This window comes from Astyanax mexicanus, chromosome 18 (genome assembly GCF_023375975.1).
Source record: "Astyanax mexicanus isolate ESR-SI-001 chromosome 18, AstMex3_surface, whole genome shotgun sequence".
NCBI lineage: Eukaryota > Metazoa > Chordata > Actinopteri > Characiformes > Acestrorhamphidae > Astyanax > Astyanax mexicanus.
The window spans coordinates 29702182-29723263 of NC_064425.1; the positions used below are offsets into that span (position 1 = coordinate 29702182).

Here is a 21082-nt window from a genome sequence, read left to right on the forward strand (position 1 = left end):
GTATGTTCAAACTTTTGACTGGTGCTGTATAGAACATATATGTATTTTTTTTAATAGGTGAATTATGTATATGTACATATATGTAAGTACAGATACAGGTCCATAATTATGTCGCTCTATGTGCAAAGTACACAGTACTGCAATCAAAGCAAAATTCTGTTTTATCACTTTATTGCATAATTACATAATTTCCTAGATGCTTTTCTCAATATTAATCTACAGAGAAGAAAATATATTAAAAAAAATTTTGATTGATAGATTGATTGATAAATTGATTGGAACTTTCGACTGTTCCAATATGTAATATGTCTATGATGCCACTGTTCTGCATATCACTTTTTTAATTATATGAATCATTAATCAATAAATCCAAATATATATTCTCCAAATTTAGTTGGAAATATTATTATAAATATTTTTATATTGACTTACATTTAAAGTAAAAAAAAAATGTGTCTCCAAAATGTTGCTATAGTTATTAAATGCCTGTGCTTAGTGAGTCTACACCATACATCACTGTCTTCCATTAATCCTCCCCCTCTGACGAGGTGTTTAATAATTAATGAGGAGTAACAGAAGAGTAATCCTGTAATCCTGAAGCAGTACATTCCCATGTTCCTCCGTCACACTGAGGGACACAGTGCTGCGTGAGCTGGTTATAATGTGACCTCTTCTTCTGGACTGTCCTCTGAACACCACGGTTCCCAGAGGAGTCCTTGTAAAGGTTTAACTAAGTCATGATAAACAGGCCATGACTGTGTCTCTGTATCAGTGAAGTCATCAGTCTTTTTAACAGGACAGACCGTCACAGAGTTCTGATAAAACCACACCATCCCTGAGCTCTAGATCTAACCGAAGTGATTCAGCATCAGACGTCTTCTACATAAGATATGAAACAATCATCTGATCTTCCACAGGAAAAATACTGAAAGATTTGAAGTCAAATTGAGAATTATATGTGGGTTTTTTTATATTGATTTAATATTTTAAGTTTAACTAGAGGTAGATTGTTGTTTTATATATTTATTTATTTCATGTTTTAAGTTATGGGAACTTCTGATTATGTAAATAAATAATGGTTACAAAAATTATGTAGTTTTTTGTAACCATTGTACTTATCATTTGTTCAAATATTTATTAAAAATATTTATTTTGTATTATTTGCTTTGTTTTTTATTTGATTGGAATTGTTCACAATTACTAATATACCAAATTGCATTTATTATTTAATTAATTAATTTAATTGATATGGTTTTATATTATTTCAGTTGATTTATATTCTGACCCATATTTCTTTCTTTCTTTCTTTTTTTTATTAAATTTTTTATTGTTTGTTTTTTTTAATTGTTTGTATTAGAGCTTACAGTGACTCTTTAAAATAAGGCTACATTAACCGTACTTTCGACAGAATGTCTTAGCTAATTATTTTTTTACTTAGTTATATTTAATTTTATGTATTAATTTGATTAACTTAATTTGCTTTTATAGTGACACTTTAAAATAAGGGGTTGTTAACAGTACTTTCGACAGAATATCTCAGCTAATAATTAATTGACTCTTGATAAGGCATTATTAATCATTACAATACTTTTTTAAACTTAATTTATTTATTTATATTTATTTATTTATTAATTTATGTATTTAATTTTATGTATTAATTTAATTTATTTCATTTGTTTTTTATAGTGACACTTTAAAATAAGGGTACATTAATTAACAGTACTTTTGACAGAATAATTATTAATTGACTCTTGATACGACATTATTAATCTTTTTTTTTTACTTTAATTCAATAATTTTTATTTATTTCCTTTTTTTTAAACCTTAATTTATTTAATTTAATATATTAATTTGGTTCATTTAATTTGATTTTATAGGGACATTTTAAAATGAATAATACATTAATTAACAGTACTTTTAATAGAACTAATGTCTTACTTCAGTATAATTTATAACAATCTTAAGCATTTAAATTTAGTAATTTAAACTAGTTTTAACTAATACCAATTACTAATTAGTTAACCATTTAATTACTGTAATTTGTAAAGTGTAACATATTTTTTCAATTATAGTTTTTCAATCAAGTTTTCAATTATATATATAACTAATTTATTTATTTATTTATTTATTTATTTAGTGATATACTGTATATAGTGATATATTTTTACAGCTCTGGGAAAAAAAATAAGACCATGTAAAAATGATGAGTTTCTTTGATTTTACCTAATTAAAAACCTTTGGAATATAATCAAGAAACAGATGGATGATCACAAGCCATCAAACCAAGCTGAACTGCTTGAATTTCTGCACCAGGAGGGGCATAAAGTTATCCAAAAGCAGTGTGTAAGACTGGTGGAGGAGAACATGCCAAGATGCATGAAAATTGTGATTAAAATCCAGAACTATTCCACCAAATATGAATTTCTGAACTTTTGAATCTTTGTGATTATTTCAGCCATTAATCATTTTCTGTAAATAAATGCTCTAAATGACAAAATTTGTATTTGGAATTTGGGAGAAATGTTGTCTGTAGTTTATAGAATAAAACAACAAAGTTCATTTTACTCAAACATATAAATAGCAAAATCAGAGAAACTGATTCAGAAACTGAAGTGGTCTTATTTCATTGCTGTATATTACTTATTTTTTCTGCTGAGCTTTTAAATATTATATTTATATTTATTGAAATTATTATTGTAGATTAGATTCATATTATTGTTTTAAGTATTCTGTGTGGTCTGTGTCGGTAAGACTGTGTGCTGATCTCTCTGCTCTACAGGGTTTCAGATAATAGTTCTCCTGATCTACCTGGCTGTGCTTCTGAGCCTCTACCTGACCCCACTGTCCATCTCCTCACCCTGCATCATGGAGCGAGACAGCCTGAAGGCACGGCCTGTCGTCATCGGTCACCAAGGAGCTCCTATGGTAAGTCTGTCTGGAAGAAGAGATGTAGTAATAAAGGTATAATTCCTGATTTCAGCTGTGTGAAACCTGTGATCTTCATATTGCTATTGTTCTACAAACAACAGGGACTAGGAAACAGAACCACAGTAATAAAGGACGTGCTGCTGATGCACTCTGTCCACAGTATTAATATCACTGGCTCCTTATAGCTCTGAATAACACAGAATAATACAGTCTGCAGAGACACAGAGAGAGTAGGTGTGTATAAACTGCCTGCAGCCACAGTAAAAACAGCTGAAGCATGAAGTCATACAGAGCTAACGTCCAGGTGCCAGTCAGGACCTGTTCTCTATTATTGATCACTGTGCCAGTAAGTGCCAGTAATAGACTACAGATACGGGTTCTCCCTTAATGCACAGGCTATGTATACCCAGCTCCAGACTGCTCTGGAGTACTTTTTCCATGCACAACAACTTCTTTTGTTTCTGCCCACTAAGCTTATATACCCTGTTTGTCTGTAAACACTCACCTAAAAATGTGGGGAAAAAAGATCAGGGGTCAAATTTACAAATGCTTTTCTAAGGAAAAATTCATAAGAATTTATCTCATTCACCAGTATATTCCTAGGAATAGTTTTTTACATTAGTTCTTGAGAAAAGTCCTAATAAAAAGTTGACATCAGATTCATGATGTGCATTTTAAGTATAAAACAGTTCACAGCTCTGCTTTTATAATGATAATCTCATTGTCCTTATAAAATAAACACATCCCAAATGAGAAAACAGTAGTGTAAAAAAAACAACAGTGTAGAAGGGTATAAAAAACTAAATTTCTTCCTAATAAAGAGTTGATAAAGAAGGCCCATTTTTCTGAAAGCTTGCTGGTTAGCACACCGGCTAAAACATCCTTAGGCATTGGGAAAAAAAATCTAAATTATATCTAAAAATATAATGTGGCATGATGTCAGAAATTCATTATGTAAGAACAAGCATTATTTAAAGAACAATCTTCACTTCTATTGTGTTAAATTATACAATAATTCTTGCCATTTTTGTAAAGCGATTATAAAGTAAGGTAAATATTTAAAAATATACTTTTTATACTTTTCTTATGAAAAAAAAAAATAATATTTTTTTCCCCTTAACCCCATATCGTCGCTGTCCAATGAAAACAAGTATCTCCAAAACAGCAACTTCACAGGAGAAAGAAAAAACCTTCATAACTTTCAGTGGAAGTCAATGTAAGAAGAATTTATTTTAGATCATGTAGAAGAAATTCTACTGGTCTATTCATCCAGAAATGCTGACACACTGTAAGGGACAGTTGGTTTTAGGGTTGCCACCTTTCAGAATTTAAAATAAGGGACGTCCACCGCAGCTCCTCTGGGCCATGTCCACCACAGGCCTAACAGCCGTGGGACGAGTCACCAGCAGCAGTGGTATTTTTTATTTTGTGCTGTTGTTTTTATTAAACCACTTATTATATGTTACATAATGATCACTGGACATTGTATTCCTCAAAAATATAAACCTTTTGACACAAAATGTACAGAAATCTGTACAAAAAAGTACAGATTTCAATGTTTTTTGTCAAAATGAGACATGAGACACTGTTAATATATTAGTTTGATTCTTTAAATGGCCATATAATATTTATACTGGCTTTGCCTACTGTATATTAAATAAATGATCATTCATTCGACAAACTGAGCATCCTGAACAATCAATTAGACCACAATAGTCTACTAAAATAAGCTGGAAATAATAATGGAATAAGGATGATTACATATTCTACGGGATGGGTGGCAACCCAGGGTTTCCCCCAGGATTTCCTTGAAGGTGCGGTGGCAGGACCCCCCGGTTGGGAACCGATAATTTATATCACGTTAATGATATCACGATATAACACAATTACACATGTTTCCAGTTATTTTCTTTATTTCCAACTGTCACTGAAAAATGCCCACTTAAAACAAAAAGTTGCAAAAAGTAGGTTTCTTTAAAATAAATCCTTATTGTTCTTTTTTCAGATACGGTAAACGTAAAAGTGTGCAACACAAAATGTTAAATTATACATAACAGAGGAGAAAGGGCACAACAGACATGTTATCTATACAGTATATCACCCAGCCACATTCAGTGGCACATCTGGCAGGCTGGCTCAGAGCATTTAATCCTCCTCTTGAAAACTTCAAATGTGAATGCACAAGACACAATACGAGACACAAACATTACAATTTTCTCACTGTACAGTATACACAATTAAACTTTATACAAAACCAAATTCAATTTAATATATTTAATATATATGTATTATTTATTCGCTCTTATCTGTATTAGGTATTTTAAATGTGAGAATGAGTAAATAAAATAAAAAATATTATTGAATTTAATTAAAAATTGTGCTTATTAAAACAGACAAATAATATCTTTAATCTTTAATTTAATTACAATAAAATGTTTACTGGACCGTGAAAACAAATGCATCACAGAGCTGTTCTAGGGTGCCTCTATTCTAGGGCCCTACATCCTTGCTTTATGACAGCTCCAGAAACAGAAACATAGCGTGATTTTCACTCCACCAGGTGAGTGAGCCTGAGTGGACACCTGCGTAAGTTGAAGCTGTTTAATCACTGTTTAATTCATCTCTCTCTCGCGCGCGCGCATTATGTTTCAGTCTCTCTCTCTCGCTATTTACAGGCGCGCTCTCGCTCTCGCTCTCTCTCGCGCGTTATGTTTCAGTCTCTCTCTCTCGCTGTGTCCTATACTCACACTCTCTCTCGCGCGCGCGCGTTATGTTGGCACTGCATGACTAACTACCGATTTCCACCCCCGAAGTTCAACACATGGCTGACGGAATTATTCCCCCCTAAATTTAGCTCCGGCAAATTTAAGACATTTTGGTTGAAATTTTAAGACAAAATAAGACTTTTCAAGGCCTTATTTGACAAAAATGAAATTTAATACCATTTAAGACTTTTTAAGGACCCGCGGCCACCCTGCTACATGTGCAGGACTGGAACACAGCTGTGCGTTTAGGAATTACGGCTAGAGAAGCCCTCACCTGTAGCCTCCCGAAATAGATGCAACATGCGAAACCAGCCGTGTTGTGTAGGCTACGTCTACATAAGCGCCACATACCTCGGATTCAGTTGTCCAGTTTGACAGCCGGTGTCCTGTCGAGATGATCAAATTCCAGTGTCAGAAACGAGAGAGGGCGGGGCAACGCTGATCAAGCGCGGGAAAAACGCCGGGCTCCGAATTTTCACGAAGGGTGGCGGGGAAGAACGAAGGCGTGGCGGACCGCCGCACTGAAATGAACGTGGCGGAAACCCTGCAACCCTAGTTGGTTTGTTGAAATTATGTAGTAATCTAAAACAGTAATTGAAAAAAATGGAGATATTTGTTTTTTATTAGACAACTAGGGCTGCAACTAGTGATTAGTGTGGAAGTCGACTAATCTGGTGATGTTCAGTGCTGCTATTTAGTGAGGAAATCTATTTGTTTGGCCACTTTTGGGGATGCAGGCAAGGGCTGGGTATCGAAATTCAATACCAAAAAGGCATCAACAGAAATGTATCACTACTACCGAGTACCAAAAGGTAAAAAAAAAAAAAAAAAAAATGATGTCTGTTTTCAATACTTTGCACGAAACGAGCATAAACGTGGCAAACTCAGATGGAGCCCTGATTCACACAAGCAGAGGGCGCGCAAAGAAACATGGATCCTTTTAGCCGCTGTGCTAGAATCTCTCAGGCACACATGCTGTTATGCGCTCTCTCTTTTGTGCTGTCTGTCGCAAACTCGCACAGTCTCTCTCTCTCTCTCTCTCTCACACTCTCACATTTGGGTATCGATATTAAATTGAAGGTAACATACTGTATCGCAGATCCAGTTGAGTGGAAAGTGTGTGACTAAGCCCATTACTCTTCTCCCATTGTGCTTCTGTCCCCAGTACTTTGTGTAGTGCTAGTTATGAATAGTTGACAATGAGCATTTTGAGTCGACGGTCTCTCCCTCTCTCTCTCTCTCTCTCTCTCTCGCCCTGGCTCTCCGCGCTCTCGTCGTCGGTCTCTCTCTCTCTCTCTCAGCCTCGCGCTCCGCGCTCTCGTCATCGGTCTCTCTCTCTCTCTCTCTCTCTCGCGCGCTCCACGCTCTCGTCGTCGGTCTCTCTCTCTCTCTCTCTCTCTCTCTCGCCCTCGCGCTCCACGCTCTCGTCGTCGGTCTCTCTCTCTCTCTCTCAGCCTCGCGCTCCGCGCTCTCGTCATCGGTCTCTCTCTCTCTCTCTCTCTCTCGCGCACGCACGCTCCGCGCTCTTGTCGTTGGTCTCTCTCTCTTTCTCGCTCTCTCTCTCTCTCGCCCTCGCGCTCCACGCTCTCTAGCCAACGTTCATTTACAGTGATGTCTGCTGTTCATGACACATAATGTGAACTAATTCACGTTCAAGTTCTTCATAAAAAATGTGTTGCGTTCAGTTCAACGTTCACGAAAAAATTAGCGTGTTCAATGAACGTGTTCTTTTGAACTCGTTCACGCACAACACTGGTTGCAGCCATAATAAATGTATAAGGTTAACTAAGAAGTTCAGGAAAAAACACTTTCTTCCATTTCTTCTTAAGATAAATCGGACCCCTGACTGAGGGCTTTGAGACACTTCATGCTCCTGCATCACACTTTCTTATTCTTTGGGTCTGCTCTGGTGAAAGGTCACAGGCAGGAGTGTTGTTTGCTGCTCTATCAATAATTTCTATCACCACTGCTGGCCTCGAGGGCTCTTGTTGTTGATCCTGTTGTTCTAGCTTGCATAGCATTGCATAAGCTCGGGCTGCTTTGCACAAGTAGCTGTGTAGCTGTGTTGTCTCAGCTTTGAAAGAACTCTTTGCTCTGAGTTATTGATTTAAAGCAGAATAATTGAAAGAGGTTCAGGCTCTGCTAATCTCTGGGGGTGGAAAATTCCTTACAGGCTGTACTGCACTGTAATCCCACCCCAGCTCCTATCTATAGATTTCTCCCATGCTCCCATAATCACCTTCTCCACTGCATTTATTGCGTAATGTCACTGAGTTGTTAATATAGATTATTTAAAAACTGTAAAGTTATTTTTTCTTGCATTTTACTAGTATCATAGTGTCCCGTGACTTTTGCCGCATTCTGTGGAGGTGGAATATGTGTGTGGGATCTCCTGAATTTAATGTGTATGTTTTTTCTGGCAGAGTACAGTATTTTTCACACTATAAGGCGCACCAGATTGTAACGTGCAATATCAATGAACATCTATTTTCTATTCTATTTTCATACAAAAGGTGCACTGGATTATAAGGCGCATTTTATACAACACTAGTAAATTCAGCAGGTCTCCTGCTGGGTGGTGGTGGTGGCGGGGGTTAAGTTAGCCAAGTTAAGTAAAGCCAAGCTAAGTAAACAAAACTGCAATTCTTAAAGTTTTTTTTTTAAATCAAACGAGTGCTGGATTTTAATCTACACAGAGTTCCAGTAACAGGAATGAGTGCCAGTAACAGGAGTAAGTTCCAGTAACAGATCAGTAACAGTTCATCATTGTCCGTTTGTTTAATAAATTGCATGATATAGTACATTTTAACAATTTCAGGTTTGGGTCAAAGCTAAACAAAAATACAATGTGCATACATATATAGTGGGTTTTTTTTTCGTCATAAATGTCAATTATTTGAACATGCAGTCAACTGTTTCTTTAAAATAAACACTTTCTTGAAAAAATCAAAGGAATTAGTGGATTTACTTTTAAACATGCTTTTTAAATGTTACATGAGGGACTGAGAAAAAAATTACCATCTTCGGATTAGAAACCTTGTAAAAAATTAAGTAATGCTGCTTGAGTTTTGACCAGTACATGTTTCGAATAGTTAATATATATGTGTTCTTAGATTCAGAGGTGAAAAAATATAAAATAATAAGTTTAATTTGGAAGAGTTCATACAAGCATCCATTCAGTGGAATGACCCACATGCTGTGATTACAATTAGCAGTACAAAATGAACTTAAAACTAACTTTAAAATGCTGGTTTATAACCGGTGCCGACAATCTACTTATTTAATTGTTATTTTTAGTTTGAAAGTTAAGGTAACCTAACGCTGGCAGTTATAACGTATCGAGATGATAAATCCAGTTAACTTAAACAGTTATCACTGCCATAAAAAACTGCCTCCTGAAAAGAAAGACTAACACCTAAAGACTCCCACTCCTCTGACTTATATTTAAGAATATTAACAAGATTAATTATTAATTATTATTTATCATATTCACTAAACTGCTGTTTTTGTTTAATTCTTTAAACAAGTTTTCTTGGCTGATTAAAGTAGTTTGATTCTTTGGTCTGCGCAGGTTTAAAACATGTTTTGCAGACTTGTTTGGACGTCTCCATGGGCTTGTCCTGACTGTCATAAAAATGCAAAATAATTCCATATTTCTCTTTGTGCATGTGCTTCCTGTACAGGCTATGGAGGCTCAGAAAAAAAACACTGTTATTAGCTAGCAGCTACGCCTGGCTTTCTCTTCTTATTTGCAGAATATGTACCGCTCTTATTTTTAAGTATTTAATGTTATTTAATGTATTTTTAGCATTATAAGGCGCACTTAAAATCCTTACATTTTTCCAAAAAATTGTTAGTCTGTCTTGTGTATGAATTTTACCAGTCAGGTTGTAAGGAGCATTAAGCCACTAACTTATACAGGATCTTCAGTTTAGTTCTCCAGCACTGGGGCTGGAGTAGCATGTATAAACCCCAAGCCCTACTTTCTCGTCTTTTTTCTTTTGTGCTTTTCCTCTATATCCTGCACCCTGTGGTTCCTCCGCTTGATTGAAGGTTTACACTTCTGTGTTTTTTTTTCCTCTGCTTCCTCTCCTCAGTTGGCTCCTGAGAACACGCTGCTCTCGTTCCGGAGGGCGCTGCAGATGAATGTGAGTGGACTGCAGGCTGAAGTGGCCATCAGGTATTTATGCCTTTGTTCATTCATTTGATCAATCCATCCTTCTTTATTCCCCCCTCTGAGGACAGTGCAGATCAATACCACATGCAGACTTACTGGGGTGGGGCGAGTGGGCGTGTGTGCAGGGGTGTGTGTGTGTGTGTATATATGTATGTATGTGTGTGTGTGTGTGTGAGCGAGTGTGTGAGCTCATTGCCAGTCACTGGGAGGTGGGTTAGTCACGCCTGGATGATGGATCAGAGGATGAGATGGAAGGAGCTGAAGCTCAGGAGCTGCAGTGAGTGAATAAGTGTACTCAGGAGAATGTGTAGGATCTAATTTATGTGTTGTGTGTGTGCACCAGGGATAGGGAAAAAATACACTCATGAAAATAATAGTAATACTAAGGGTTTATTGTTATTTTGTAGGTAAACTACTTTTGTTTTTATTAAAAACACTTTTGTATATATATATATATTATGTATATTATGGTTTATTTTCTGTGTCATAGATACAGATACGGCATATACGTCTTTTATCTCTCTCTTTGAGCTTTTACATCAAAAGGTTATTTACACTCCCATCTTTCAAAATGTCTATTTTCATAACAATTATAGCTATTTGTACACATCAGTATATTTTGTATTATTCTGTCTTTCTGTATATATACAAATCTGGAAGAAATTAAGAGACCACCTCAGTTTCTTAATCAGTTTCTCTGATTTTGCTATTTATAGTTATATGATTGAGTAAAATGAACATTGCTGTTTTATTCTATGAACTGCAGACAACATTTCTCCCAAATTCCAAATAAAAAATTAGTCATTTAGAGCATTTATTTGCAGAAAATGAGAAATGGTCAAATTAACGAAAAAGATGCACATGTTGGTTACTTTTAAATGTTTCAAATCAAACAAATTTAAATATTATTAAGGGAGAAAAAAAATCCAAACCTACCTGACCATGTGTGGAAAAAGTGTTTGTCTTCTTACTGGTTGGGCCACCCTTAGCTGCAACAACAGCAATCATGTGTTTGCGGTAACTTGCTTTCACATCACTGTGGAGGAATTTTGGCTCCACTCTTCTTTACAGAATTGTTGTAATTCCACCACATTGTAGTTCCGGAGGGTTTTCCAGCATGAACCTCTTGACATGCCACAGCATCTCAAAAGGATTCAGGTCAGGACCAAAGTTTTCACTTTTAGAGGTGGACTTGCTGGTGTGTTTTGGATCATTGTCCTGGTGCAGAACCCAAGTTCATTTTAGTTTGAGGTCATAAACTGATGGTCGGACATTCGCCTTTAGGACTTTTTGGTGGACAGCAGAATTCTGGTTCCATTTATCACAGCAAGTCTTGCAGGTTATAAAGCAGCAGATCAGCCCCAATCAACCACACTACCACCACCATTTTTTACTCTTGGTATAATGTTCTTTCTCTGAAATGCAGTGTTACTTTTATGCCAGATATAATGAGACACACACCTTCCAAAAAGTTCCAATTTTGTCTCGTCAGTCTACTCATCAGAGTATTTTCCCAAAAGTATTAGGGATCATGTCGATATTTTATGGCAAAATTGAGATGAGCCTTGATGTTCTTTTTTTCTTGCTATGGTTAACGATATGGCACTCTATCATGAAGGTCTTTGGATGTTGTTGTGAGGTCTTTTGTGACCTCTTGGATGAGTCGTCACTGTGCTCTTGGGGTAATTTTGGTCAGTCAGCCACTCCTGGGGAGGTTCACCATTGTTCCACATTTTCAATATTTGTGCATAATGGCTCTTACTGTGGTTTACTGTAGTCCTGTTACTTAAGAAATGGTTTTATATTTTAGACATTTATACACATTATCTCTCTGTCTATGTATAAAAACTTTAATCGTATTATATTTGTATTTAATTTGTAATTTGGCTATTTAAAAGTGGTAAAGAAACTCCTGCAATATTTTGACTTTCCTGGGAGCACAGACAATCAAAGGATGATCAAAGCACACAGTGAAATGAATTATGGTTGGTTATATAGGTCATGTGCGTGTTGGAGATTTAGCTACTGTTCTGCTATCAGAATTTGAAATGCTAATTTCACTGCAGCAATTAATACATAATTTATTATGCTGATCCACGCACAGTAATGCGCATCCTGTATATCCACATGTGCAGACACGCCCTGAGCCATGATGAATGAGCTGGGGAGATGAGAGTGTTGGTGACAGGTTGGCCTGACTGCTCTGTGCCCTCCTCCGGGCTGAATAATTAAGTGTGATGACAAACAGGACCCTTTTTGACACAGGCCTTTTGTCTCGCAAGTATGGATTCAGAACAGAGACTGTATGCCTCATAATATGACTGCAAATAAAGCACAGGAGAATTATCCCATACACAGCTCTGAACAAAATTATTAGACCACTTCAGTTTCTAAATCAGTTTCTCTGATTTTGCTATTTATAGGTTCATGTTTGAGTCAAGTGAACATTGTTGTTTTGTTTTATAAACTACAGACAACATTTCTTCCAAGTTACAAATACAAATATTGTCATTTAGAGAATTTACTTGCAGAAAATGAGACATGATCAAAATTATAAAAAGGTACAGTGCTTTCAAACCTTAAATAATGCAAAGAAAACAAGTTCATATTCATTTAGAAACAATAATACTAACTTTTTGTTTAAGGAAGAGCTCAGAATCAGTAATTGGTAGAATAACCCAGATTTTTAATCACAGCTTTCATGTGTTTTGGCATGCTCTCCACCAGTCCTTCACACTGCTTTTGGGTAATTTTATTCCACTGTTTAATGGCTTGTGACCAACTTACATCTTACATGATTACATTCAGAGGTTTTTAAGTGTCCATGTACTGGCCATAACACTGTTTTGATCTGGTGGTCTTTCATCCACACCTTCATTGATCTAACTATGTGGAATTGAGCATTGTCCTGATGGAAACATCTTGGAAACAAGAGTTGGGGAACATTGCCAGAGCAGATGGAAGCAAGTTTACTTCCAGGATAACAAGTCCACCTCTGCAGGTCTCCATCTAAACATTTGATGGCCAGGTGTTGAGCGAAGCTGAAAATTGGACTCATCAGAGAAACTTCTCTTACACCAGTCCTTTATAATCCTATTCTTATGATCTTCAGCCTGGCTCTTCTTTGCTTCTCATTGAAGAAGGTCCTGCCTCTAAGCGATTGTTTTGAACTGTTCTTTCCATGCACTTCACCCCGGCTGCCATTTGCCATTCTTTTTATAGGTCACTTGATGTCATCCTGTGGTTGCTGAAGGTCACCCAAAAGCAGATGAATAAAAACTGTGATTAAAAATCATGGTAATTTCACCGAATATTGATTTCTGATCTAAAAACATTAAAACATTAGCAAGTTTTAAAAACTTAAAACATTAGCATTGTTGTTTCTAAATGAATATGAACTTGTTTTCTTAGCATTATTTAATGTTTGAAAGCACTGTACATCTTTCATTCATTTGACCATTTCTCATTTTCTGCAAAACAAATGCTCTAAACTACAATATTTTTATTTGGAATGAAATGTCGTCAGTAGTTTATAGAATAAAACCACAATGTTTATTTTACTCAAACATATACCTATAAATAGCCAAATCAGAGAAACTGATTATTTTGAAGTGGTCTCTTAATTCTTTCCAGAGCTGTGTATACATATATCACAAGGCTTTATTTTTGTGCTCTTTTTATGGATTATTAATGCATTTAATGCAGTAGAGTAGTAATACCTGCATTATTGAAATAGTGGCATGAAAATGGACAGTAGCTTCCATCCCCCACTCTCATTACTGAATAAGCAGAGAGACACATTCAGCTGTAGGCTGTTGTTTTACAGCTGTGCTCTGATAAAACAAACCATGCGAGATCATTTTTACCCAACAGTACTGAATAAACTGTGCTGAATAACAAAGTGCACCATAATGTCTTTCATGACCTGCTATTGCTACTGTATTCCAAATTTCAATCGTTGTTTTGGGTGGAATTTAATTTTTATTACAGGCACTTTGACAGCCACATGTTAAGTTATTAGGGTCTACTTTTCAAAACACACTCTCTGGGGGTGTGTTAATTCAGCAGATCAGTGCTTCAGCACATACTGCCGCCATCACAAGAGCTTGTTATGTGTGCATTACACACTACGTCTGTTTAAGTAGCTTCATAAATATTGCTTATGTCTGTCTAATATTTTTATGATTTTTTTTTCCTTGTAACTTTTTTTTATCTTCTTTCCATATAAGGTTGTTTCCATTTGTTGATGACAAGTGTTTTTTTTTGTTAGTGGTGTCAATCGATTTCATGTTAAATGCAATAAAACTCAATTTTAAGCGCCATTTTTTTGTTATTTTCCCGTTTAGTGCAACCAATGGATTGAGTGTGACGCATGATTGCCATGTTATTTGCCAATCAGTATTGAGAAGGGGCAGGCCTAAGAGTCAGTCATGTGCTGCCTGTGTGTGGTGTATGTCTGTGAGAGAGAAGTTTGCAGGTGTTCATACGAAGCTATTTTCTTAGCATTCCTCCACTCTAAAGCTAAGTTCAGAGAGCTAATAGCCTTTATATTGGCCCTTTATTCTGGTCCTCTCTGTTTTAAAGGAGAACTCCAGTGTGCAATTGACTTTGGGTGCAGTAAAACATGATAAAGAGTTCTAACCTTTGATGAATAGCACCCCTCCATTCTCTCAGAGCTTTCTGAGATCCAGCAATTTTATTCTGTTTGTCCAAACTCCCTTTAGACTGGGTGATACGGGGCATATTTTTGCCCTTGCAGATACATCATTTTTGTCATCGATGTGTCTGCAGGGGCAAGAATGTGCCCCATATCACCTCTTCTAAAGGCTATAAAAACTGCGCTGTTTCCCTTTTAGAAGTGCCAAGCCTGTTTGGGGTCAAACTTAGTAACGTAATTAACTGTGTAAAAAAATTAATAAAGGTTTACTGATTAAATATACCGAGTGCATTAACCTTTTAACATCGACATCTCAAGTATTTTCATATATTAATATTTCATAAGGCACTTTGCCCATTTTTGCCCATTTTTTTTTTGTCTTTCTTTAATGTCTGTTTAGATGCAATCATATGTATTGTTACTGCAGTGCTGCCGTTTCATTCAGGATAAAAAATCAATAATATGCAGAAAAATGGCCTTTGCATGCATCTGTCTATTCCTATGTAACTGTCAGGTTGAGTTTGAGGGGTATAATATTGTGCAGGTCTCACTATAATTGGTATCTGGCTCTAGCCTAGATGGAGTGCCCTTCCTGATGAGGGACCGCACCCTGCGCAGAACCACGGACGTGAGCAGAGTCTTTCCAGAGAGACAGTACGAGGACGCCTCGTTCTTCAACTGGACTGACCTGCGCTCGCTCAATGCTGGCCTCTGGTTTCTGAAGGTACAACACCAAACGAATCCAGTCAACTTCATTTGTGTACAGTTTAAGAAAAGTGACTGACTTAAGCATTATTAATTGCTGGTAGTGAAATATGAACAGTATAATTAACTGTTGTGTAAATAAAGTGAGGTTTACCAACACCATTCAGTTTGTTCATGTTTAGAATGCCATAATATAATTGTCCTGTGCTTTTAGGGAATTATTATATCATGGATACTATATAAAAAAGAGATTAACATTAATAGTCTATCATTCGTTGGTTTTATCTGTTCTTTTCATGGCGTATGTTTTTTTGCTTTAGTCTTGCCATTAATGCTCCCCAGCTTTAGCTTGTATGATGCAATATCATATTTTTTTCAGTCCACTCTAATATGTAATATGTACTCTTCCAATTACACAATATTTTAATTGCGGCTGTTATCAATCCAACTTTTATGATTATTTTTTTGTTGTTGAATAGGTTAATTATTTTTATTTTATTTATAGTAGAATATTTGAAAAAAAAGAACAAACAACACAGAAATTGAACCTAATCAGAGCTGTAGATTATTTAAAATAGCAAAAAATATATAAATAACTTGTTTAAAACAGATAACTATTGTATAGTGTTAATAATATCTGTCTGAATATTTGTATATATAAAATGTATGTTGCATAAGCTATTATTGAATATTAAAATACATGTTTTTATGTGTTAATGAATTCTGTTTTTGGTGGATGCTAATATTTTTTCCATTTCTATGTGTTCTATGAGTGAGTTTTTCCATTGACTGATTAAAATATATCATATCTCTGCTAAAAATTCTGCTGGTCATTCAAGGAAAACATACCCTATGCTGGTCAAGTGCAAGCTAACATTTTTTAATTTATTTAATTTTAATTTTTTAATAAGAATTTTATTTATTATTTTATTGACCAGTTGGTATTGCGTTTTTTTTTGTTCTCATCAAAGATTGCCATATGTTTAAGTTAAATGATTGATACTGTATGTATAATTATTATTAATATTATATTATTATATATTGATTTAAGACAAAGATATTGTGTATTATTTGTTTGTAGCATGTCGTGAAAATTACCCTCGTTTTTTTTTTGTTTGTTTGTTTTTTTTGTATTATAGATTTTTCTGTACTCTGTTGACCTTGTTGAGTGTGCTGCGTTTGCGTGACTTTGGTTTGTGCTGAACGCAGGATGACCCGTACTGGGTGGTGCAGTACATGTCGGAGCGGGAGCGCTGGATGGTGGGGAATCAGACTGTGTGCAGTTTGGAGCAGATGCTCCAGCTAGCAGCTCGCACCAACCTCTCAGCCCTCTTCACCCTCCGCAGACCTCCACCTGACCACCCTCACCACCTGGACTGGGTCAACCTCACACTGGCCACCGTGCTGCACTCTGGCATTGCTCAGAACCTGGTGAGTTAGAGGATGAGAGCACTAGTGTGAGGGTCGTCTTTACCAAAAACTTGAACCAATTGTTTGAGTGACATATTGAGGATTGATACTTGCATATGAGAATCTTTATTTTTACACCTTAAGAAAACACCAGCACCATTTTATTACATGCTATAGTTTTGGGTGGTATACCAGTTCATCTGGAAATTAAAACCAAATTAAAAACATACTGCCCTACTGCTAGAGGCATTGTGCAGCACCGTGTAGAACAGCACTAACAAAGAAGCAGGTACAGCTTACTAGCTAACGCTAACCAGTTAGCATTACAAGCTAACGCACTGTGAGTGATGGTAGCTCACCTCTGTGTCTTGCCTGGGAAAAAAAAGAGAACAGCGCTTTATATAAGGAGCTTCTGCTGCTGTTCCTTACTGTGTGAATGGTGTTATCCGAGTAAAATAGAAAAACTACAGCAAGTAGCAATTATTAATTCAGAAAAGAGACAAATGGAATTGTGCAATCGATCTACAGCTCAGAGAAAAGTTCCTTTTGTCCCCCAGATGAGCAAAGAAATTTTCCTGGGTACAGAAAGTGAGCTTGAGATTAAACTCCCTAAAACTCTGGATACGAGGTGTAAAAAAAACTTTTAAGAGCATTAACTAAAGGCCATTTAAATTGATATTAATATTTAATATTAATTGATATTAAACTTAAATACTGTAGCTTGAAGGATAATATGAATGCACATTGAACTAAATGTATTTGCTAACAGGAGAAAGAAGGGAACTGTCTCTTAATGCATGGCTTCTATAATAACATATTGTAATTTGATATTTAACTTGTGTCTTACTTGTGCAATAGAGCTTTTGATAAATATCTCTTTGAAACACTAATATTTTAAGGGTTTTAGGACCATTTATACTGTTTAGTAAAGGAACCATGTGAAAGTTGTTGGCGTATATCTTTTTAAGGCCTAATGTTTATATTCTTTAGCTGTTTTTCTGCTAATAAACTCTGATTTCTTCATATATTGTGTAAATTTATGGGACAAAGTTAACCTAATAAAAATCAAAGCCTTAATTTAAAGTCGTAATGTTTTATATTCTAACTCCTAAAGAGTAAGTCACAAACCTATATAGAAGCCTATTTTTAATTTTTAATAATAATAAAAATACAGTGAAACTGTCAATCTTGAAAATTACTCTGATATACATTTTGGTCATTTTTTTTTTGCCCAGCACTACTATGCTCTGGTGTAGAGTTTCCATCCCTAAGACCATATGAGAAACGCATCATTCAGAGAAGATTCATTGATACCTGGTTGGTCCTTGAGATCTGCCTGGCCTGGCCTGGCCTTGGCTTGACTATGGGATACTTATGGAACAGTTTGTAATCTTTGCTTTGTACAACAGTGCCCCCTATTGGTGAAAATGATACTAATGTATCGTATGTGCAGGTGCGGTGGAGTGAGGACTGGGACAGGGAGCAGGTGAGGCTGGAGGCTCCAGGCTTCCAGCAAATCTCCACAAAGAAGCAGCCGCTGGAGACTCTCCATAAGAAGGGCATCAGCAAGCTCCTGCTGCGCTACAACCAAGCCACAGCTCGAGATGTGCGGTGAGACACAGTACCCCTCCTTCACAGGCTTTTTTTGTTTCTGTGCCCCACTTTTGTAGTTGGCTTGAGGGTGCAGAAGAAAAACACTAATGAGGTCTGTCTATTCTTGCTGCCTAGATGTTTTATTGATAGAATTATGTACAACAGGGTTTGATTGCTAAAAATTAAATATAATATAAATTTTACAGTTGCTTAAAAACTAACTTCATAAAATTGTATTATATTTGCCTTTAAGAAAACCTCATTATTTGCCTTGTAGCAGCCAATTTATACTCAATTGCTGTACACTGTGCAACATCATTAATATACATATGTACCACCCTGCAGGAAGATCCAGCTCAAAACCAGCCTTTTCTGGTTGCAGATGGTCATACTGGTGGTTTAGGTTGCAACTTCTTCTTAGCCTGTATCAGAGGTGTCAAGTAACTAAGTACAAATGCTTCGTTACTGTACTTTAAAGGAGTCCTTCTGCTAAAATCCACTTTTTCTTGTTCTTTGTGAAATACAATAGGTCTCTCTGAGTCTCTCTATGATGCTGCACATGAAACTCTTCTCAATCTCCGTTGTCTGCAGTAGCTAGTAAAAGAAAATATTCAGAAAAACGAGTCGATCAGAAAAAAGCACTGTGTTTACGTCAACCCGTAAATTAGTATTCGTGGCCTCACCCACCTTGGCTGACGACCGTCCACTGGCAGAGCCAGGCATGTCTAGTCAGACAGGAGCTAGCAGCGCTAGGAACAACATGACAAAAGTTTGTTCCTGTGTTATTTGTGCAAATACCACATCAGTGTTATATGCTTTGCCCAGTAATACAGAGCTAAGAAACAAATGGTTAGAATTTGTCTATGAAACACCACCAGCGAAGTACAATTGAGATAGGTAGGTATGTAATTTAAGAACAGTTCTGTTTACACTAGTTAAATGTCATTTTCTGGACGTGGACTACCCACCTCTGTGTGTAACTATAGGTTTACATAGGCTCTCCGGTGGATTTGGCATTTTACAGAGGCTCTAAGACTAGACCAGTGACTGAACTGCACTAAACAGGGCTTTACACATGTTGTAAAGTAACATTTGACATTGCAAAGGCTGTTATTAGTGCAAAAATGTCTTTATTTTAAAATGTTTCTAACTGTTGTCTGTCTGGTCCGTGCCTCCTACTGTTAGCCAATCAGAGGCGATGTTTTTGCATATAGGAATATCATGTCTACCCGCCACTCCTCCACTGGAGTAAAGCAGCATTGTACCTAATCACCTGAGCACTTTTTTTTTTTCTCACAAAAAACAGGTGTTCATTCATTCTAGAAACCGCATTTTAAAATGAATGAAAAAAAAGGTGGAATGAGACCTTTTAGTAAAAATGTTGGTTATCTACTCTTTACTGTAGAGTAATTATTTTTCAGATTACTTTTTATTTCTATTCTTTACATTTTCACCCAATTATCTGAACTTTTTACTCCTTACATTTTAAAAATGGCCTAAAAATGGCCTCCCATTTTATTTCAGCTTGTTTTCATTCTGGCTTTTTTAATTTAAAATCTATTTAAACAAATCTCTTTATCCAGATCGAGCGAATCTGATTGTGGTTGGATGAGAAGTATAAACATATACCAATCTGACAGCCTATTAGTTTATATGCAACTCATCACACCTGCACATCATGTCACGCCCCACACTGCAGCAAGAACTTAGAAGACGTATGAAGCCTAGTATGAAGACGATCTGTGTAGCAGAGACTCTGAGAGTCCTCTGAGAAAATTACAGACTGAATTAACTACTGTTTTTCACTGAATTCCATGGTCCTCTAGTAATTTTAGTCCCGTCCGAACAGACATCTCTGAGTTTCGTCACTTTGCGTTTAATAAAATAGCTATTTCTCCACTGCTGCGCACCGTAATTCTTTCGAGATCCATGTAAACATAACAGCGAGTGGAAATGGAGGAGCTACTGAACACGATTTCACATGACCGAGAAAGCCAAAAAACTCACTGGTCCTCCTGTTTTTTTATTGCAGTCCGGATGCAGGAGTTTTATCACTGAGTAAAAGTGTAAAATATTTTTCACCTTTTGGCCTGTATAAAACATAACGTTGCAGGTATGTCCCTGTCTCAGGTTTCTATGTGTGTAATTAGAGGTGTGAATATATATGTGTGTGTGTTTTACAGGACGTATGCAGCGGGGAACGTCAGCATGACTCTGTACACTGTGAACGAGCCGTGGCTGTACTCTCTGTTGTGGTGCAGTGGGGTGCAGTCGGTCTCCTCTGAGGCTCCGCAGCTCCTCAAGAAAGTGCTGTCCCCCCTCTGGCTAATGGTGAGAGAGTCAGCGAGTCTCTACAGCTTGCTTCTTCACACTGCCACGCTCGGCAGACCAGCACTGGCCTCTGGGCAGCTCAGAGCAACCGGACATCTGCCACAATTACCTTATTTTTAGAGGAACCTCAATTATTTTCTACATTCTCTTTAAAGTATAAACTTGGTGAATTTTATGCGCTATTTTGTGCCTGCCCTTTTAGTGTTGAGCTTTTTAAAAGATTTACAGATCATCACTGGCACAAAAAAAATATTGTACCGCATTTTTTATAAATGGTATAATAATATTAATTAATAAAGTTCCCTAAACAGCTTGAAATATTTAACATTTGGAAAATAATTGATGTGTAATTACACTGCTAATAGTAGGAACATAGGAGGAGAAATATTATCTTTAATGAAAAGTAATATTAAAATATTTTATTTCAAGTAGTTTTGGATTCATTATGAAATTTTAAAACCGTGTAAAGAACAACTGCCAGGTTCACATAAAAAAAAAAAAAAAACAGTCAAAAAT

The 21082-nt window shown here is 36.3% G+C and overlaps 1 protein-coding gene across 4 annotated transcripts in view; it reads left to right on the forward strand.

Annotated features, from left to right (window-relative positions):
- Nucleotides 1–21082, forward strand: part of gdpd5b (glycerophosphodiester phosphodiesterase domain containing 5b) — a 111620-nt gene that overhangs the window by 74466 nt on the left and 16072 nt on the right. For all 4 annotated transcript variants that reach the window (XR_001518524.3, XM_015604160.3, XM_007229235.4 and 1 more), the window contains exons 8-13: nt 2780–2925; nt 9791–9873; nt 15101–15251; nt 16442–16663; nt 18096–18253; nt 20419–20566. Coding sequence is in view for 3 of the 4 variants with exons in the window: in XM_015604160.3 (XP_015459646.1) it covers nt 2780–2925; nt 9791–9873; nt 15101–15251; nt 16442–16663; nt 18096–18253; nt 20419–20566 (908 nt within the window). In the remaining variant the exon portion in view is untranslated. The remainder of the gene's footprint in view (nt 1–2779; nt 2926–9790; nt 9874–15100; nt 15252–16441; nt 16664–18095; nt 18254–20418; nt 20567–21082) is intronic.